This window comes from Ambystoma mexicanum, chromosome 4p, assembly GCF_040938575.1.
Source record: "Ambystoma mexicanum isolate Mex_15411 chromosome 4p, UKY_AmexF1_1, whole genome shotgun sequence".
NCBI lineage: Eukaryota > Metazoa > Chordata > Amphibia > Caudata > Ambystomatidae > Ambystoma > Ambystoma mexicanum.
The window spans coordinates 1,074,685,068-1,074,708,103 of NC_090927.1; the positions used below are offsets into that span (position 1 = coordinate 1,074,685,068).

The 23,036-nt window shown below is 41.8% G+C and overlaps 1 protein-coding gene across 3 annotated transcripts in view; it reads left to right on the top strand.

Moving 5' to 3' along the window:
* The window catches only part of AK9 (adenylate kinase 9), a 1,784,103-nt gene that overhangs the window by 1,394,009 nt on the left and 367,058 nt on the right, over positions 1-23,036 (top strand). For all 3 annotated transcript variants that reach the window (XM_069606660.1, XM_069606662.1, XM_069606661.1), the window contains one exon: positions 17,026-17,239. In XM_069606660.1, coding sequence (XP_069462761.1) covers positions 17,026-17,239 — 214 coding nt within the window. The remainder of the gene's footprint in view (positions 1-17,025; positions 17,240-23,036) is intronic.

The window sequence follows — 23,036 nt, forward strand, 5'->3', positions numbered from 1 at the left end:
CAAAAAGTACAACGGTTAAAGCAACCCGAAAAACAGAGGGGCCTAGAGCGCCCTAGAGAAAAAAGGGACGTTTGTGAAACCATAAAGAGGAGGGAACCTGGTGAGTTCAAGCAAGTTGCACAGGAGCTCAAGCCAAGAAGAAGAAAGTGGCTAAGGTGGTGGAAAAGAAATAAGGTAATCACTCCTGCACATGAAGAATTGGAAACCGTTGATTTACACAGAGACTTGCAACTTCTTATACAGAGCTTAAAGGGAGAGCTGAAACCATTTCATTTTCGAACCATTTTTTTGCTACAAACTATCAAATTAAATAGAGACCCATTGTAGTGATACACGAAATTGCAACCTTGCCAATCAGGGCTTTAGATGACAGCATTAGCCGCTGAAAGCCAATAGTGTATTCAAAGTATGTGCTAAAAATGCTGACAGTAGTCTGTTGTAGCACTTCCATTATGCAGTAGTGAGCTACAAGGAATATGCAGGCCTAGTATGAAATAGGTCAAATTAAGCATTGTTGATAGACAGGCAGGGAGGGCCCCTAGCTATGTAGCTAATAGGTATTTTTGGAGTGTTTGGAACATCATGGCACCTATATAGCGCTTAGATAGCCAGTCTTAAGCGCTATAAACACTAAGCTATGAGTGCATGCCTTTTAGAGCTTGCAGATGGGGTTAATACATCCCTGCTTCCCTTAGAATATTCAGCCTCACTAACGTTAGCCCTGGCTCCAAGCTAATCTTCCTTTTCTCTGGGAAGGTACTGATAAGACATTCCTCAGCCAGCGCAGATGGGAACAAGGGAGGGGGTAGGAGCGAGCAGGGAGCATCTCAGAGAGAGCTGGGTTTTTTCCATGAGCCAGTTGCACAGGGAAAGTTCTGGAACTGTGCGTCATGGTGACTGACAGCAAGAGATTATAAAATATCCATGCACACATGGATCAGGGGGAGATCGCCTGTGGACTTGATTCGTGCAGAAACAGGTGCCCGGCATTGGCTCATACGGTGTCCTTCAGCATTGTCCTCTGAGCGGGGCTTGTTTACAGCTAGCTTATGAGGGCCCAAGGTCTCCCCAGTGCTGATTAAAGGGACGTAAGACTGTGTTTCTCTATGTTTCTCTATATTTCTCTATGTTTCTCTATGTTTATCTAAGTTCCATGTTTCACTATATTTTGCATTGCTCTTTGTTTTATGCTTTGTAATATTCTCTAACTTGAATACCAAATGTATATGAAATTCACTGCTTAGAATAAATATGCTAAAGCTTTGAGGGTGTCATTTGTCACTAGCATGAGATCACTGCTCAGCACAATAGAACCTGTATTTTGGGCTGAATTGGGTATTTTTGCTCTCAAAGGGCTGGCCCCGAGGAAGATTTTGCCCAATATCAAGACATTTGGTGGCAGCTTTGTGGGATTTGTGAAGAGCAGTGCCATGCTGACATGACAAATGGTGTGAGAGAACACAGTGTAGAGTGGGGAGCAGGCTGTCGCATTTCCTTGATGGTCTCACTGCAGCTCTGAGACTTCAAAAGGCAGCAATGTTGTGTCGGCTTGCCGTGGCCGACAGCTTGTGTGGTTAAGACTCCCTTCAGTAAATCAGTCGTGACTGACTTATTGCATGGGATTGGTGCCAGGGAGTACAAGGCAATAAACGAGCGGGAAATGGCTTTGTTTAAAGCACTCCGATGAATGGTTAAGAAAGATGTATGCTCAATTAGAAAAAGAATTTTATCATGTGGTTTCCCAAGTTTAAAGTTGTAATTTGGAATGCATAATGAGACGGAGTTCTCATCTCTATTCTGTCATGAGGGCAGGAAAAAAAAAAATAATTGCAGGGATTTGACATGCAAATTGTGAATAGTGATTTAACCATTGACTCAGCCCCAGTGTGCTAGCGAGTGGGGGCTGTAATGTTCGGAGGCGAAGGTTCGTTTTTTTTGATATATGCTTTTGAAGGGTTGGCATTCCTGAATAATGAGGAAGGGGAATGAGCCATGCTTAGGAGAATGAGTAACATCTGTGCTGAGAGCCTAAAGAGTTTTTTTCTTTCTTTTGGCAACTGTAAAATTCCATGTGCTAATGGTGGCAAATTCTGTTTAAAGGAAACACACTAAAATGGTTATATTGCATTTTAGGCTGTGCCATGCTTATATTGGGTGAGAGACTCACTTAAAAGGAAAGTGAGTGAATGTTATTTGGATTTTCGATTTTTGTGTACTGATTTGAAATTGCAGAATCAGTTTGCAATGGTTGGGGGGAAAAACAATTTATATTTTTCTAAATTGCCCCTGGAGTATTTTTGACTGTCCCCATGCTATGCCATGGATTTGTGCTGTTGCCTTATAAGTGATGTATGCTTTGGAAATAGTGACCTGTTGACTGTGATACATGGGGAAAAATGTTGTTGACACATTAAACAGCCCACAAGCAATAGAGTGTGGGTTGTTCTTGCAGAAAAAAAAACGTGCAGGGAGCTGCACTAAACATTGGCATTTTTATTTTTTAAATGCACTGAACTGAGTGGTTATAGTTTGGCAATGGTACAACAGAATGAAACATCTGTGTGTGATAAGATAGCACAAAGATTTAATGGGTTGCGAGTTCTCTTGAAAGATCGCACATTACAAGAAAAAAAAAGACGCTTTGACATTTTGCAAAATTACATGGAGTAGAAAAATGACAAGAAAAGTGCCGCTTTTGAAAAACAAGAGTCTTGCTGTGTGTGCAGAGCTTGTGCCTTGAAGCTGTCTTGGGCGAGGTGCGTGAAGGCAAACAAAAGCAGAAACAGTACAAGAAAGAGGTAATCTGGATGAACTGTCTAAAACGAGTGAAGCCGCCACAGTATAAGAGTTATAGGCAAAAGAGATAAGCTGCGTGCTAATGGCGCTGCCAGGTGCACACGAAAGATAAACATGCCTGCATTCCTGAGGAAGGGGGAGCAAAAACAGAGAGCTGTTCAAAAAGTAAAGAATTTGCCCAGTAAACTGTGGTACGGAGCAAAGGCTTCATGCAGGATGGCAGACGGGCACATCACATCTGAACATTTACCTATGCATCTGTGAATGGGCCAAGAAAAGACAGCTGCCCATTCCAACAGACATTACTGTGCAAACCGCATTCCCATGTGATGTGATGTGAAGTGAAGTAAAACGCTATTGCTGTGCAAGCTGCATTCCAATGCTCCATGTGATGTGAACTGAAGTAAAGCGCTGTGCACTGGAGAAGAAACCTCTAGGCGCTTTGAGAAGAGAAAATACACATCTGGCAAACTGCAAGCTACATTGCCAGGGGATGGAGTAACTGACAAAGACATTATGGCATTCCAGATGGAAGCAAAACTGACAAAAAGTGCTTAGCCGTTTTGCAAGAGACAACATGCAGAGCGGGGCTTTGAAGTACAACATGAACACTGCACATTAGCCATGATCCAGAAGCCACACGGCTTAGTGCAAGAATGAATGATTTGTTGAAGCAACAAAAGAAACTGGCTTAGACTATCGCACTCAAAGGGGTGGTTCAAAAACAGCAAACGCCCTTTGAAAAAATGACAAGTGAAAAAACCAGAGGCTTGAAAAGACACTGCTAAGAAAAGAAAGATAAATAAACAAAGCTGCCTGTACAACTGCAAGCGGTATTGGACTGAAAGACTTTACCTTTGAAAAATGGAGTGATGCCAGCAGGGCCACCTAAACCAAGATCATGGGACACTGGAAGCAGGTTGGCGCCTGGCATTGGTGATCGCTTTGGTGAAAAAAGAAAAGCATTGTGCGACCTGGGTACTTACTATATGGCTTTGTAAAAGCACAGATCAGTCTGAGGTACCATTGACCAGCTATGATTGCATTGCACAAATGAGTTTGTGATTAGGCAGTTACACCCCGTATGGTTGAGTGTAAATAAGCCGCCAGAAACATGCAGAAAGGTGATAAATAATTGCAGTAGCAATGACAAAGTGTGTAGTTACCTGATGAGACTTTTTGAAGATGGGGGTGGTATTATGGGAAGGGGTGGATAACGCTGATATTGAACTTTTGATGAAATCCTAACATTTCTGTTTGTATTTTGCCTAGGCAAAGCACAACAAGACATTTTACAATATCAGGAAGTTAATATGCAGTTTGTGGGTGACACTGATCAAAGAAGGGTCAGACGCATTCTCAGAGAAAGCGAGCCACTGCGACATGCTATTTCAACTTTAACGTGCCCTGCACCGCACTCAATGCTGTAACCTGCGAATAGTGTCCAACAGAGTAATAACTTTTGCTGAACTGGCACGATGCAGACTTGGCTAATTATCAAGTATTTGATGCTACACATTTAAATGACATGTTTTGCCCTTTCTTGTTTAAAGGACTATGGACAATGAATTGTGGACTGTAACATCAGGCACCACATACAGCTGTGTGACACAGCAATTGAATGCTAACACATTGAAAAATGGTTTTTAAATGCACTGTTGAGATGAATCTGAAAAAACCAAATGGTTTTACTCTTCCAACTGAATGGCTTTAACCAGAGATGTTTTGTTTTTTGAAAAAAAAATATTCTACATTGCACGTAGGCAGGAGAATGATTTATGAACTGTTGGGGCAGCAGAATTATGCAAGCAGGAGCGTAATTTATTTTGAGATAAGATGAGTGCGCACATCAAAGTCACCTGTGCGTAGGTTAAGATTCTTAATTGAAGTAATGCTGCCAAGTGTATGAGCTATAATTTGAAATGGTAATCTTTGAAACACTGGATACTTTTACAGCCAGCTTAAGGCAGGTAAATGAAACCATGACTGACTTGATGTTTGATTTTATGACACAGAGTGTGACACGGTTTTTTGTTAAACCAACCAGTTTCATGTTTTTGTGGGGACAGCTGTCTCCAGCACACTAATGCAAAGAGTCACCTTTTGATTGTAGACATTTGGAATAATTCTTTGGAAAAGCGCTACAAATGAGTATCCACATGGAATTGCTAGTGTACTGGCCTGGCACATTGTCAGGCATCTTTTGTCACTGAATGGATACCATTTGTTTAATTTGTCTAATGTGATGTTTTTCTGACCAAGAACTGCAGCGAGTGTTCTCGCCAAGATTTAATGAACTATAACTTGACTAAATGAATTTTTTCCATGGTGTGATGAAACAGCCACTGCCGGATAGTAGTATGGTGTTTGTGGCTAAAGTTAATATTGTATATGGTAGATATCCCACTTGAAGAAGGGTATTCTCCAAGTCACAGAAGGTAGACACTGTGAACCTGTTAGATTTTCCAGTGGTAAGACAACATGTAAATTGTAGACTGGTAATGCACACCTTCATTATTACAGTGCTACACTTAGACATAGATTTATCATGAGGCAATGTTTCCTTAGTACTACCAAGCTGCTACAAATGGAGTCCATTTCTATGGCCCATCACTAGAGTGCGCGTAGCTAGGGAGCTAGATTCATTAATTGCAGGAGCTTTATATGCTTGTGACATAGAAACTGTGCACAATAAGCTAGCCACTATGGGTTCTGATGCCAGCTCTGCTATAGAACTTCTGGCCTAGTGGGGCCCATTGATATGCCCAGCACTGCTACAAGTATTGACAGCCAATTGAAGATGACAGAATTTTAGACATGAAGACATTTTTGTCTGCCATAGGGCAGGTCAACAAGACTGCTAAATACACACAATGCATTGTATGGCACACATTGTTAAATCAGCAGGTGTTGGCTTTTTACTGGGTGGGGGCAACCATCCTCCACACACTGGCACGCAGAGCTACAGTTACCAGCATACATATGGATTGAATTGCTTGCTTTTGATTGCATGAATAACACATGCCATGCTTTGATGTAAATTAGTAGAATTGTTTTTATTTAGACAACCTGGTGCCCATGGGTTCACTTTGTTCACGAAATTAGATGGTTTCTGGTTGGGTTCCACCTACCTGGGGGAAGTGTCTAGTCACACAGCCCATAGTCACGCTTGAATGCCCTGGGATCAGGGGGAGGGTAGGCCCTTAGGGTGAAAGGCTGCCAGGTTTTAGAATTGGTAACCATACATAAATGCAATAGTGCATTGTAGATTAGACTACACTGGATTGCCTTGACATTTTAACTGCATGCTGCTTTTTAACTGACAATCAGTTATACAAAATTGATTTAGGTATTTTTGTGTAGGCCATGTTTTGGCTAGAGTAAATGTCCATGTTCACTTGGCGTAGGTATTTTTGTGTAGGCCAGGTTTTGGCAAGGGTATATGTCACTGTTCACTTTGTGTACATTTTTGTTTAGGTAGTGCTTTACCTTGCATGCCATGCTAACTAACCGCTATAAGATAGTTTGCTTAAACCTCTTGCAAAGCCCCAAGGTCTTTATCGCTGCACTAAATACTATGTTGATAGGTATTAGTCAGCATTTGTCGCACAAACGTTGAATAGGGGTGGAATGTAGTGATACACGAAATTGCAACCTTGCCAATCAGGGCTTTAGATGACAGCATTAGCCGCTGAAAGCCAATAGTGTATTCAAAGTATGTGCTAAAAATGCTGACAGTAGTCTGTTGTAGCACTTCCATTATGCAGTAGTGAGCTACAAGGAATATGCAGGCCTAGTATGAAATAGGTCAAATTAAGCATTGTTGATAGACAGGCAGGGAGGGCCCCTAGCTATGTAGCTAATAGGTATTTTTGGAGTGTTTGGAACATCATGGCACCTATATAGCGCTTAGATAGCCAGTCTTAAGCGCTATAAACACTAAGCTATGAGTGCATGCCTTTTAGAGCTTGCAGATGGGGTTAATACATCCCTGCTTCCCTTAGAATATTCAGCCTCACTAACGTTAGCCCTGGCTCCAAGCTAATCTTCCTTTTCTCTGGGAAGGTACTGATAAGACATTCCTCAGCCAGCGCAGATGGGAACAAGGGAGGGGGTAGGAGCGAGCAGGGAGCATCTCAGAGAGAGCTGGGTTTTTTCCATGAGCCAGTTGCACAGGGAAAGTTCTGGAACTGTGCGTCATGGTGACTGACAGCAAGAGATTATAAAATATCCATGCACACATGGATCAGGGGGAGATCGCCTGTGGACTTGATTCGTGCAGAAACAGGTGCCCGGCATTGGCTCATACGGTGTCCTTCAGCATTGTCCTCTGAGCGGGGCTTGTTTACAGCTAGCTTATGAGGGCCCAAGGTCTCCCCAGTGCTGATTAAAGGGACGTAAGACTGTGTTTCTCTATGTTTCTCTATATTTCTCTATGTTTCTCTATGTTTATCTAAGTTCCATGTTTCACTATATTTTGCATTGCTCTTTGTTTTATGCTTTGTAATATTCTCTAACTTGAATACCAAATGTATATGAAATTCACTGCTTAGAATAAATATGCTAAAGCTTTGAGGGTGTCATTTGTCACTAGCATGAGATCACTGCTCAGCACAATAGAACCTGTATTTTGGGCTGAATTGGGTATTTTTGCTCTCAAAGGGCTGGCCCCGAGGAAGATTTTGCCCAATATCAAGACACCCATCAACATTGGCTCGACAAGCCTGAGGTGAGAGGCTAGTGATCTGCCAATTTTTTAATTTATTTTTCTATAGTGGTAGGGCCTTATAGTGAATAGGTTTTTGGACTGAGGACTACTTTTGATTTGGATGACCAATAAGCACTATTTGTTTAGTTTAGTAGGTTGGGAAATTCCTCTCCTCCTTCTGGTTCACCTTATATGCTGTTAGAAATGGGTTGTAGACCAGCTGATATAAGTTTAGAACCCAAACTATTCACAGTCGACAGAGAAGACCAAAGCCCCTGCTCTGGCAACACCACAGTCCATCAGATTTGATGTGTATAATATAGAGAAAATGTCTATACCACCAAATGAAAGGCGCTTGATACCGACAAGTTTGAGTCTTTCCCCTTCACCAGGAACTTACATCAGACTAATGACTTGCCTGACGACATGGATTAGAGGTTGCAGCTGGTGTGATGGTTCCTGGCTGTTGCAGGGAGGTAAAGATGATCCTCCATAACCACGGGACTAAAGCCAATCTGGTTAAAGAGGGGGTAGCCATAGCAAAAGTGATCCTTGAAAAAGTCCTCATCCCAGTACCACAAGAGGTAGACACCTTAGTAGAAACAGAGAGAGAGAGAGAGACGCTGGGATTGGGAGAAGCCGACCTTGTTGGAGAGGCCGAGGATATCACCCTGTGACCCCATCTTGCCTTCGCCTAAAGCAACGACCCAGGTCTAACCGAGGCCTTTGGCAGGGTAACCTTAGAAGATTAAGGGCATTATCAAGCCAGTCTCCCCTTCTTTATAAAGATAGGGTTTTTTTTATCCAGGGGATGTTGGGAAAGATGGTGTTAACCAAACACAATTGGTAATTCCTCAAAGTCATTGGAGGAAAGTGTTGGAGCTAGCCCATTTCCATCTAACGGCGGACCATCAGGGAATAGGGAAAACCCAAAGCCAGGTAATACTCCATTTCTACTGCCCCGGAGTGTTCGCCGATGTGAAGAACTGTCTCTACCTGTGAGATTTGACAAGACTGCAGTCACTGCAGTTCCCCAGGCCGTTGCAACCCCTTCCTATCATCGAAATACCCTTTTTTTTGCATAGCTATGGACATAGTGGGACCGCGAGAAACATCTACGTTGGAAAATAAATTAATACTCATTATTGTTCACTATGCTACCCGATATCCCAAATCATTTCCCCTTAGGAATAATGTTAGTCAACAAATCCTGAAATGTCTAATTCCCTTCCTTTCACGAATTGGATTCCCAAAGGAAATCCTCACAGATCAAGATCCAACCTTTGTGTCTAAAATTATGCAGGATGTAAAAGAAATATTGCATATTAAAATCTTGCGTACCTCTGTGTGCCACCCACAGGACAGATGGCCTTGCGGAAAGGTTAAGCCAAACCTTAAAAAGAAGACTCCACAAGCTGGTAGAGGCCGATGGTGGAAATTCGGATGCCATGATTTCCTGGGACCTCTTTGCGGTTAGGAAAACTGCTCAGATGTCTCTAGTGTACACCCCTTTTGAGTTATTTGTGCCAGAACTACGAGACGTAATTGATATGCTAAAAGAGACCAGGGAAGAGAGAGGAGAGGCCATTCTACTCATTCCCCAAAAGTCCCAGAAGCTCAAATCCCATATGGCTACTGTTAGGGAAATCGTCAAACTTCAGTTGGGTAGAGCCCAAGAACATCAAAAGACCCTACACAACAGACAATTTGTGGCCCAATCTTTCTCTGTTGGGGAATCTGTCTTGTTTCCCCTTCCCACCTCGGAGAATAAGATGATTTCCAAATGGTATGGTAGATACAAAATAATAGAGAAAAACGTTCCCTTAAATTATGTAGCTGCCTATAAGGAACTCCCTTAGAAGAATACACTGTCTGCATGTATGGGAATAGAAAAGACTGATGTTACTTCTGTTCAACATCCAACGAATAGTGACATTGCATATCTCTTTGGCTTCAGGTAATTCTGGATTCTTCCTGAACTCAACAACTAAAGAGGAACGACATGCCCCTTTGAACAAAGGCAGTGTAAATAAGGAGACCAGGAACCTTAAGAGGAGGAGAGAGAATCCTACTCCGAGGCAAGCCTCTGACATGCAGATGTCCTGGAGGGGCGGAGCAATGCTACACTGCGGAGCAAGCCGTAGGAGATATATATATATATATATATATATATATATATATATATATATATATATACATACACACATACACACACCGGAAGGCCGGCAGAGAAAGGCGATACATCCGAGGAGGAGTCAGTGATGGAAGGACTCTCTTATCTGATGGCATGACCACACTGCAGCCGTGATGGGTCAGGGACCCACAAACCTATGCTGAGACGAGGATGGGATGTAGGAAGGAATCCTAAACTTAGAACACGAGAATTGCAGACAGAGACTGCCGAGACAAACGGAATCCGAAAAAGGAACACCTACGAGCCGGCGCCACTAAGGAGAGGGACGAGCGGCAACATCCCCGCTGAACGCCAACCCGCTGGAGCACAAACAAAGGCAGAGAAGGTACCAGGGTGGAGGAATGAAGGGGGATTCTAAGAAAGAGAAAGAAGCTGACACAGAGGGTTACAGAAGCCCTACAACCCTGAGCATCGAATATTGGCATTAAACACTGAAACAAGTACAACGGTTAAAGCAAGCAGAAAAACAGAGGGGTCTAGAGAGCCCTAGAGAAAGAAGGGACATTTCTGAAACCATAAAGAGCAGGGATACTGATGAGTTCAAGCAAGTTGCGCAGGAGCTTAGACCAAGAAAAAGGAAGTGGCTAAGGTTTTGGGAAAGGAATAAGGCAATCGCTCCTGCACGTGAAGAATTAGAAACCTTTGATTTACTCAGAGACTTGCAACTTATACAAAAGTTAAAGGGAGAGCTGAAACCATTTAATTTGTGAACTATTTATGTGCTTCAAGCTCTCTCATTAAAGAGAGACCCATCAAACATTGGCCAGACAAGCCTGAGTTGAGATGCTTGTGATCTGGTGTATTTTGAGTTGGTTTTCTACACTAGCAGGGCCAGATGGTGAATAGATGTTTGGACTGAGGACTACTTTTGATTTGGACGACTGACGAGCACCATTTGTTTAATTTATTAGGTACAGAAATCCCTCTGAGCAGTAGGGACAGATAGCCTTTTTATATTTAATAAAGGCCATTCAAAATGCCATCCTTTTGCCTGTCTCCTTCTTCTGGTTCGCCACAGTAGACTGTCCCAAGCTTTTTTGATTTTTGCAACACAAAATGATGCTGGAAATTGTATCTCACAAAGTGTGCTCTGCTAATCGGATCTCACTTTCTTAAATGATCCATGCTGAAAAAGTATAGTGCACATGTCTTCTCTTGACTGGGCCCTGCCTACAGACCGACCAGCAATTGCTATGTTGTTTGGCAACATGACAGCAACAGTGTAACATGTACATATCTTACAAACAGCCTGCCAGTACTTACATTTATTGCACGCATGGTCCGCCCTTAAAAGTGGGAGCCCATGATCTAAATTATATATAACCTTTCATCCCTAAAGGTCTGGAGGCAGATTCATTGGTAACATTTAAATGTAAAGATGTATATGTTTTTTTTCAATAAAGTGGCCCATCTGATGTCGTTTTATTGTCAAACAGGTTTCTAGTGTTAGAGTTTTGTGTGTTTGGGGCTGAATTTCACCAAAAGCAACCTGTTGGGTCCAGGCCTAGAAGCGTCCTTTGTTCTCTCTTATGAAGTCTACCATCTGGAAGTAAGGAAGGGGGTAGTGCTTCAAAGGAAACATTGGAACTTGTCACATAAACAAACTACTTTGTGGGCTTCTATTGAAATGTCCTTGATTTTTCTTATCTTATGTTCATACTTTCGGGTCAAAAAACCCCAAGGTAATATGAGCCCCTATTCTATATTTATCTAAATCCAATATATAATTTTCCAGACATAGCATATCATCCACATGCATTTGTAAACATCTAAGTTGACCATTTATATTTGTTTGCCTTCATTCATGACCACATATCTAAAATCTACATAACATGTACTCTGATGTATCTGATGATGCCATCATTCCTTTCCCTGAGGTAGCCTCTCCACATGTTTATTTTTATGTTTATTGAGTTTATATAGCGTCTTACACCAAAGCGCTTTACAGAGTAACAACAAGATACAGTAATGAAAGAAGCAGATTTACAAATATGAAACAAACCAGAAGTACAGTATGTGGAACAATTTGCTCAAAAGGAGGGGATGAAGGAGGGAGGGGAGGGGAGAGGAGGTAGGTGAAGGGATATCAATGTCAGGTTGGAGGTCAGCGGGTGTGGGAGGAAGGGGGGAGGAGGGAGGGGAAGGGGGGTTGGGGGGAAGCCCCAAGGTGGCCTCCTACGCCTCCTGGTAACAGTATCCAGTATGAGGTCAGCGGGAGGAGGGGGAAGGAGGGAGGTGAGGTGAGGGGAGGGGGGCTGGGGGTTTAGGGGGAAGAGGTAGGTAAGGAGAGTCAGGGGGGGAGTGGAGAAGAAGGGCTTTCAAGGAGGAGCGGAAGGATGGGTAGGTAGGGGAGGAGCGGAAAGAGAGAGGTAGGGAGTCCCAGTGGAGGGGCTCCAAGAGTTGGAAGGAGCGGAAGCGTGAGGCGGCACAAGGGGCAGGGTGTACAGTGAGAAGGTAGAGATCAGCGGATCAGAGAGAGCGGGAGGGAGAGTAAAATGAGAGGAGGGAAGAGAGATAGGGGGGCGAGGTCATGGAGAGATTAGTAGACGAGACAGAGGAATTGAAATTTCAATTGAGAGAGGAAGGGAAGCCAGCCGAGTTGAGAGAGTGAGGTAGAAATGGAGTCACGAGGACCTAGAAGACAGAGTACGGATAGAGGAGTGGTAGATGGATTTTAGGGGAGTCAGGTGAGAGACGGGGAGTCCAAAAAGAAGAGAGGAGCAGTAGAAGAGGCGGGAGAAAATAAGGGAGGAAATGAGGAGTTTAGAAGCGTGAAAGGTGAGGGAGGAGTGGATCTTGTGGATGTTGAAGAGGTAGCGCCGACAGGCGCGAGAGGTTAGGGAGATGTGGTTGGAGAAGGAGAGAGAGGAGTCAAGATGGAGGCCAAGATTGCGGGCGTGGGACTAGATGGGGAGATAGGAAGGGGGAAAATGGATGAAGGGAGGGGGTAAGGGGAGAGAGTGTTAGGAGGGAAGAAAAGCACTTCAGTTTTGTCAGTATTGAGGGAAAGAAAATGGGAAGACATCCAGTTTTATTATGGCTGTGAGGCAGGAAGAAAGAGTCTGATGGAGGTCAAATGTGAAGGAAGAGAAGGAAAGAAAGAGTTGGGCGTCATCAGCGTAGAAGTGGTGGGAGATGCCAAAAGAAGAGGTGACTGGGCCGAGAAAGGAGGTATAGAGAGAGAAAAGAAAGGCTCCAAGTACGGAACCCTGAGGGACTCCATAGTTCAGGGGGAGGCTGGAGGAGGTACGGCCGCCCCAGGAAACAGTGAAGGATCGATTGGAGAGGTAAGAGGAGAGCCAGGAAAGGACAGGGCCTTTGAAGCCAAAGGAGGACAGAGTGCTAAGAAGTAAGGGGTGGTCTACAGGGTCAAAGGCTGCAGAGAGGTCAAGGAGGATGAGAATTGAGGATTGCTTGGCGTTGCGAGCAGTGAGGAGAGAATTGAGTACATAAGTGAGGGCAGTCTCAGTGGAGTGTTTAGGGCGGAAACCAGACTGAGAGGGGGGGGGGGGGTGGGTGGAGCTGAAAGTTGAGAGTATGCTAGGCGTTCGAGGAGCTTTGATATGAAGGGGAGAAGGGAGATTGGTCTGAAGTTGGAGGGGATGTGTGGCCAGGAGATGGCAGCCACTACCTGATCTGACCCTGGGGGCGGATGGACCACCTGGGGGGGAGGCGACCCTCCGGGGGATGACATGGCATCATTAAGGAAAATCACATACTCCTCGTTCCCTTGTGCATATGTTCCATCCATTCTTCATGTCTTAATGGCATGCTGCAACACTTTTCCGCAACTAACTACCAGTCCCAGTCTTAGTTTTCCCCAACCTGACACAAAGGCCAGTAAATCAACTACTGAGACGAGGAAGTGTCAGGGAACATTAATGATCGCTACAAATAAGATGCAAAAAGAAAAAAGTGTCCTTGGTTGTTGGACACTCCGGTCCCCTGCACACTGTATGTACTGGAACTTAAACCAGCCCAAATTTATCAAACCAGTGTTAAATGTTATAAGTCAAATTGTATAAGGCCGCACTGTGAGTAATAGAAGGGATCCCCTTTTACACAATGTTAAATTTTGACAGGTGGCCACGCCCCCTGCTTCTGGTCTTAGTCCTTCCCCCTTTTGATGTGCTTTGATATAAACTTAATATAAATTTGATATAAAAATGATATCAAAAATATTTGATTTTGATTTTATATCAAATATTTATTTGATATAAAGTGTCTTCTAATGCATATCAGTTTTGATATAAAATTAATACACATTTTATATAAAATCTATATAAAGATGGGAGCAGTGCTCAACGATGTTGCTTGTTTCTGCGCCGAGTGCGCAGCGAGCTCTGAAGACATGGTTTATGATTTTGCAGAGTGACATGTTGATTACAACACAGAGGGGCTTTGCCCTGGGGTGATTGGAAGCGGATATACATTTTATATGAAATTGATATGCCCTGCAAAGTTTGTGATAGCAATTTTATTGAACCCCAATCATTTTTATATGAACTTTATAGGAAAGGAAAATGATATCAAACAATATAAATAAAAATGTATATACAAATATAAAAACATATTTTTTGATATATAAATGTATATAAAAATCAATATAGAAAATCATATTTTATATAGAAATGTATATACAAATTAATATTTCTTTATATGAAATATGTATTTAAATGTTTTATATAAACTTCCTCTAACATGTTGATATAAAAATGTATACCAATCTTATATGAACTGGCTTTGATACAGAGTGTAAATGAGGAAAAGCAGTTTTCTTTATAAGTAAAGTGTGCTTCCCAGAGACCGTACAAAAGTCAAACTATTGTTTTCATGGGGTCCACGGCATCTTGTGCGCGGCTTACATGTGTTCCTCTATCCACATCAGCAGAAAGCACAGGGATCTCTATATTAAGCTCACCAGAATACAGGATGTTCTTACGACAGCAGTATTAACAAACCAACCATGAAAATACACACAGACATTGTTTATCACCGGTAGTTAGCAAGGCGATGTTTACCTTATGACTGCATGTGCGTGCTTGGGGGTGTAAGTTTGTTGCTGAAAGGGATGGCACAGCTCATAGCAGATATTTTATAAGTTTTCATCGAGTTTACTTACGTTTCTTTTCTTCCAATGTTGTGATTATAAAAATCACTCTGAATTCTTGACGGGCACTGTCTCTGAATATATATATGCCGGGATGTGCATTTACCAAAACAGCTACTTCTCTTAACACCCTTTGGCAGCAGCCACACAGAATGATTACATTTTAACCTTAATGATGCTGCCCCACATCCACAGCTTTGGTCTACTCATTTAAGTGCTCTACAATGGTATCACACAAAACCAACTGTGCCAGGAGTCTAATAATACATTGTGAAATGCATCCTACACTGTGACTAGAGATTTCTCATCTCTAGTCACAGTGTAGGATGACTAGAGATTACTCCTCTCTAGTCACAGTGTCGGATGGCAATGAGTTCCAAACTTGATATTGAAGTGTCGGATTGATTGTGTAAGTATCTGATTGATTGTGTGAGTGCCTGATTGATTGTGTGAGTGTCTGGTAGATTGTGTAGCAGCACTATAAACACTTACAAAACCCTCTACACATTTTCAACTACCAAGATCTATGCGCTGTCCTGACTGGCATGCATAAGCACAGAGCATTCTAAGTAAACTGTACATTGATAAACACATCATTAAAAGCACACAGCTGTTTAGTTAAAAATGCACAGCCTAACGCTTTTGAGTGCATTCCAAGCACTATGAAACATCTTTAATCAGTCTGCCTCATAGCCTAACTCATAAAGGACATGAATATCAATAGATACATTAATGCTTTAAAAAATACAAATACATTGTTAATTATTAGAGAAATACACAGACCAATGCATTAAAGTATTGAAATACCCCCCGAAGTCACCTTTTATGATGTTACTGAAAGAATCTCTGAATAAACAGCAGGTATCATTTTCTGTTTCCTATTTTATTATGATATAGTTTATACATTAACTTTTCATTTAAATCCATAAGGCTACATCTAGTAGCTGACTTTAAATTTACCACTCTTATATCTCACACAAAACAAATTCATCAAATATTACAAAAGAGAGGACAGATGAAAGAAAGAGAAAAAAAATAAAAATAGAAAAAAGGAGATAAAAAATACAAAGTATTTACTCAAGCTATGGGCTGTAGGTTCAGTTGTTTGGTGGGATCCAGAATGTCAGCAAGAAATTGGACGACTGTATATGTCAATTTCCTGTCTTGTCCTCTCAGGATGTTTGTTTCTGTTTCCTATAAAAATGATTAGGGTTCAATAAAATTGCTATAGAAAACTTTGAGGGGGGCTTATCAATTTGATATAAAATGTATATGCACTTCCTAATACCCTGGGGTGGAGCCCCTCTATGATGTCATCAACACTTCACTCTGCAAAACCCTAGATTCACAGACCTTGTCTTCAGAGCTGACTTCGCTCTTGGTGCTCGACCGCACAACATTGTCGAGCGGTGCTCACATCTTTATATAGACTTTATGTAAAATGTATATTCACTTTATATCAAAACTAATATAAATTAGAAAACACTTTATATCAAATATATATTTGATATAAAATCAATATCAAACATTTTTTATATAATTTTCATATAACATGTAAATTAAGTTTATATCAAGCACATCAAAAGGGGGAAAAGACTAAAACCAGAAGCAGGGGGCATCGCCACCTGTCAAAATGTAACATTGTGTAAAAGGGGACCCCTTCAACTACTACTGTGTTTGCCAAGTAGGACACTCCTCCAGTTCACGCGTAGATGCTAATCCATCCTCATCTGAACTATAACAAAATAAGTTTGGACACCTTGGCAGAGAGGTGAAATTATTTATTCCAAAGGTTCATGCAGGGACAGAGCGCCTTGCTCCCAGCTGGATTGACTGCCTGGCTAACACCCACAATTGGAATTCCCCATGGACTTGCATTCTAGATTACTATCTCATTCCAAGTGACTACACTATGCCTCCACACCCTGCCGCCGCCACCCCAAGTTCATACTGTGTGATTTTACGAAGCTGCTTTACTTGGCGATTGTTCAGCCAATTCTTGTCTGTGATTTGGTACTCATATGGAATTATGCAAGTAATGTTTTAAATGGGGGGAAAAAACGTTTTGAATCCAAATAATTCAGTGGTAAAATTGTGCTACCTGAAATGCATGCAAATGTACAGGCGGTGTGTGGCCACATTGATGATGTATATAAAGTGTAATTACATTTTTTTAAATGTATTTGATAAGTGGTATTTTTCATTTTTATTTTTCAGCTTTTTGGCGGCGATGTAATCAAACTATTCAAGACACCTGAGAATCCTTCCTTCCCTGTGATTTACCGACAATATATCTATTTCTTTTCGAACAAAGAAAATCGAGACATGTTTATGAAAAACCCAGTGAAGTATCTCCACCAACCAAAACCCAAGCCACCTGTGCCTATTAGGATTGCAATTGTGGGGCCTCCCAAATCTGGAAAAAGCACAGGTAAAGTGCAATATTTAGTTAGTGCTATTAGTTTAACACTCTATTGTCCCTAGTTCATAAAACATAAAAATAAGATAGTCAAATTAAAAAATGCTTCCCTGAAGGAAATAAATGGATTAACCATGAATACAATAATATCACGCTTATAGCATAGTCTTCAAATGCAAATGAGAATTCAGGTAGTCTGTCTACCTAAAGGCATGTATGTATTTGGAGCAAAGAGGTGTCCGTTTCGATCAGAAATGACATCCAATAACACATTTACAGATGGTGGAAATATTCCCGTGAAGCATTCCTGTACAATAGCACAAAGATGAGAACAAGTGGTAAGCCAGTTTGAGGGTAAAATCAAGTGTGACAAAATAAAAAGAAAACAATATATATATAAGAAAACATATGAATTACAAAGGTAACATTAACCTAAGAGTTAAAGTTAGAATGTCATTGTATTTTCCCTTGTTCCCTCCCTTGCCTTGAAGCGCTTTGAAACACATTGTGTATAGGCGCTATATGAATAAACTATCATATCATATCAAAGTGCTTCAAATGAGAGGAGCACTAAATAAATATACAAAATTACATTGTGTCACTGGAGGGAGGGCTGAGGTCAGGTAGAGAAGATGAGAGGGAGGTCCGGGGAATCCAACTCTTTAGGATATAAGTGTTGTTTAACTCGAGCTTTCAACTGATCCACAGTTGGGCTGGTTTTAATTGTGATGGGCAGCGGGTTACAGTGGAATGGGCAAGAAGGGAGAAAGAGCGCATGCGAGAGGAGGCACATATGGGACATGGGACAGTGAGGTTGAGTACAGAGGAGGATCAGAGGGAACAAGATAGTGAAGAAACAGATGCAATCAGACAGGTACTGAGGAGCAAAACCATTGATAGCTTTGTGGACTAGGAGAATGAATTTAAAAAAAGGGAACTGTTGTGCATAGAGAGCCAACTAGCATGTTGTCGGTAGGTAGAAGTGCAGGAGGATCTGGGCAGGTTGAAGAGAGTGTAGGTAGCAAAGTTGAGGACTTTGTCTAGAGGAAGTAGTAATGAGGAACGCAAAGGAGTAGTCTTTAGCAGAATTCAAGTTTGCAGAGCACAAGGCTGGAGATTAGAGATTGTGTACAGGGGCTAGTAAGAAAATGACACATGTTCTGAATGTTGAGGAGGTTAATACGAGCAGCAGAGGCAGTGGTTGTGATGAATTGTTACAATCGGAGGTCGCTATCAGAAAGGACATGAAGATTACAAGCCTTGGGTGAGGGAGTTAGAAGATCAGGCGGGAAGGAGATAGGAGAGGGAAGTGGACAGACGACATTGAAAGCTGCAAGAAAGATTACTCCATGTTTTAAGAGGAAGATTACTCCATGTTTTAAGAGGTCAGCATGAGGCAGTGGAGAGCCATCCAATGACGAATTGCAGTGATGAATTGCAGTGAGATAGGTGGCAATCCATTCCAGGATGGCTGAGGTGAAGCAGGGACAGGAGAAAAATATTTAAATGTTATCAACAAAAAGGTGATGCTGAAAGCCAAAGAATGAGATAAGTCTTAATAGGCTGTGGTATAGAGGGTGAATAACAGTTGTCGAAGAACTGCTCCTTGTGGGATGCCGACAGAAAGAGTGTTGGGGTCAGAGCTTTGTGAGTTCCAGGAGATTTTGAACGACCTACCTTTCTAGTAGGATGTGATCCAGCCAAGAGCAGATTTGTGAAACCCCTGGTCCTTAAGAGTGAGGAGGAGAAGAGGAGTGGTTGACGGTGTGAAAAGCAACAGAGGTCCAAAAGAATGAGTATAAAAGAGAGTGGCGATCATCAGAGAGAAAGTTGGAGACCTGTATGAGTGCCGTATTTCAGTGAATCTGACTTATGTAAACATTTATTTTTTTGTTTTCTATTTCCATCTTCTTATTGAGGGTGGAAATACTTTGTTGGTCATCTAAAAATAAATGTGAATTGCATGCTGGGGCCCCCACAATAATAGCACCTACATGTTGTTGGGTCCCATGCATGCAATTCTAAATATGTATATTAAAATATAAAAGCTGAGGCCTTTTGTGGGTCTTTGCTAGTATGTGTTATTGCCTTTGCTCGCTAGGACGATTGGGCATGTTATATTCTAGGGATTTATACTGTACCCAGCTGCCATTAGTATGGTCTCTAGGTTCTCTGCCCAAACATTGGAGTATCATTGAGAATTGATGGCGCATTGCTCTGAATGTCTGATATAATTTCAGATTGCTCCAATCACAATTCCTCATGATGGAATGAGGGAAGAGTAAAACCACGCAAAATCGACTTTTCTCTCAGTTTTGACTCCCCATGTTGTTAAAAATATAAATGCTGCCTGAAAATGATGCTTGCAGACAGCATTTACAAATGGATTCTTCTGAATTTCTTTAGGTAACCATTAGTTTTGGGCCTGCATAAAAATCCCAAGCATGCATAAAATGAAGTGCGTTATTTGTCTTGCCACTGCACATGTATGACCCCACATGAAGGAACTTGGTGGTTCTCCCGCAAGGACATTTGGTGAAACTAGTGCCAAGTGGTGCATTTTAAAGTATATTGGGAAAGAAACAATAGTATGATCTGAAAGGATGCAAAGGTGTGGGAGCACTATACATGGAATATTTGTGAAAAACAGAAACGTTGCTAAATCATGCATTTTAAAGCATCTTGGTCAAGCAACTTTTTTATTTATTTATATTTATTTGTATTTGGTTAAAGAAAACCTTTACAAAATCAATTTAGAACATCATTAGTACATATACATCAAATAGAACAAAGTCAACAGTAACATCACACATTGGTTAAAAGACATCAATTCATCAAGTTCAATCCATGAAATTCATAATCACAACACAACAATATTAAAAGAGCAGTGATATCAATTCATCAATTTTTTTTAAAAGAAAAAGAAATATCAATTCAGTTCATCAAACTCAGGTCATCAGATTCATAGTCTTAATAAAACCTACCATCGCTAAACCCTCTTTAATAGAGTTAATGCTGAGACATCTATTCCAAATATAATCACAGTTCAATTACCTGATTATAGACCCGATCAAAATAGTTGGGAAATGTTTCATCCTACTTGTAGTTAAAGCTTCACAGTCCAAGACCAGATGTTGTGCAGTTTCAGTAGGGCCCTGGTTACAACATCTGCAGTTGGTCTGTAGGTCAGTAATTGTTCCTCTTCTTAACAATCTCTTTAGTTCATAAATGATTCCATCTTAATCTCAGTAGAATCATTCTATAGTATTTGTTTTGAAACTGAGAAAGAATCGTAGATGGATTCCCCCTATTCTATGAACAAATACCAAATCGTGCAGGGATGGACACTTATGGAATGAGTCCGTGGTACAGACCCAATCGTGGTCATATAGAGCTTTCTTAACTCTATTTGGGTTACCAATGAAGTAGCCCTATCTATCGCCAAATTTTCCAGGATCGCTAAAGACCTTACTTCCAACTGCGAAAGGAAGTCACAGTTGTTCTTCATATAGTTGAGTTGTTTCCCTAGAAGCTCATAAACGGAATGCGGAATAGGGTCAATTAGTTTTGAATATAAGGCAAGTGTCTGCCACTGCTCGCGTGCCTTCATAGAAACAGTCCCCAACTCGAATCTGATTGCCACTAATGGTATAGCATTTGGCACTTACAATATCTTACGCCACATTTTTGCTTCAATAAGGTCAATAACCTTAAAGATAGATACATCCACTAGTTCCAGGCCATGAATTAGTTTCGGGACAATCTTACCATTGTAGAAGATAAGAGCTGGTTTTATTGAGAAGCGCCTGTATTTCCTATCAATTTTCAGCACCTGATTAATCAGGAGCTTCCTTTTGTTTAGTTGGCTCTCTAATGTTAAAGCATCCTGGCCGAGCACTAATCTGGAATCCCAAGTAAACTAGAGAATCCACCGTTCCAATCATCTTATTCTCCATAGACCCCAGACCCTTCCATTTTCTTTCCCCGGGTGATGGCTAAAATCTTGGTCTTACTGGGGTTAACTGCAAGGCCATTATCTCTAGCAAATCAGGAGAATTTGGCCAGGAGGCGTTGTAGACCGGTCCAAGAGTTGTGAAATGTGTCTTGTTTTTGTTTAACCAGTTGCCTAGCAACCTATACGAGCTGCGACAGCCCGTGATTGGCCCTGCACTCCCATTTCCTTGATGTGTCATTGATGAATAGCAAGAGCCGGCCCTTCCTGACTAAGGCCCGCTTAATAAGGCCAGCACGCCTGTTTCCTGCCTGTCCACTGCCGCGTCAGAGCCGCAAGGAGACTCCCGCATGTTCATTCCTGCTGGGGTAAGCAACAACACTTTCTGAGACCCCCTCCTCAGCGCTAAGCTCGAACTGACATCATCTGCTCAGCACGCTATATGTATATGCCCCCATTTACTTAATCATCTCGCTAATGCTTGCGTTATCAAATAGAACTACGTAGCACCTGATCCCTTATGATCCAGTGCCTGTCACCTGCCCAGAAGCGTTAATAGTGCCTAACACCAGATATTAGACCTGAATGCTCCTCAGCATTCACTAACTATTGTTACCTGCACTGTCAACTGGGGCTGTCTTTAATTTTTTCCTAAATTCCACAACCTTATATTAGTCTGTCATCAACTTAGATAAACTGTATGTTTCTCACCCAAAGGCCTTACCATTCAAATAGCATATTATAACCTAGATACAGACTAACCCGGTGTATCTACTCCTATCTGCCCATCCATGCCTGCTGATAACCGCAGTACCTTACCCTTTCCATATTCTGGTATCATCTGCCTACACTCATCCAGAGTGCTACTATTTCAAAAAGAGCCTACTTTTATGCTGATATCCGTATGTATGTATATCTCCTGACTGCCAAAACAGCGAAATAGCCTACTTTTACGCTGATGTCAGCATGCCTGTATTGCTCCCTAGTGCCATTTCCTCAAAATAACCTATTCCTACCTATGTTTCTCTCCTGACTATTAATTGTCGATATAGCCCACTTGAACCTACACATTTGCACGTATTTCAACCTATCTCACCCCAGTGCTTTTTTAAAAAAAAATAACGTACTTTTAATTGTTAGTGGTATATATGTATCGCATCTGATTCCCAGTACAGCAAATAGGTGAACGTAGCATACCTAAACTTGAATAATTGCCAAGTATATCCTGACCAAATAGGACCTCCTCTGGTCTCTCCCAATATCCCCATTTTCAAACCAGATCACCTCGTTGTCAAGTGGTCCTACCTGTTGCACCCGCAACATAGCTACTTCCCGTTCATCTACCTACCGCATCTTACAGCACCACTCCTATTTAGAGGCTGTGCTCCACGCAGCCACTGGCAGCCGCACCTGCCATCACACCCCAGTCTATTCATGGCAAGTCTAGAGCTTACTATTCTCACTCTGGCCTTTCACCTCCTTAACATCCACAGCACGTTTGATACCCTCCAAAAGACAAAGATGCATCGCCCATCGGGTAAACCACCTATCACTGCCTACCACCTCTTACCCACGCCCTGCAATCTCAATCATAGAAACTCCTTCCTAGGGTACCGCACCCACCATCACCACCCCTGTAACACCAGTACCAACACACAAACCACATCCATCACTAACCCGCCTCTAAATACCCATATCAACATAAGCACCACACCTCTTGACAAACCTATCCATCCCCAAGGCACACCTCAATCTGCCATCACCAAACTTAGATGTGCACTAATAAATGCCAGATCCCTCATAGCACACACACTGGAAATAAACGACCTCATACTATCCAACAATCTAGACTTTCTG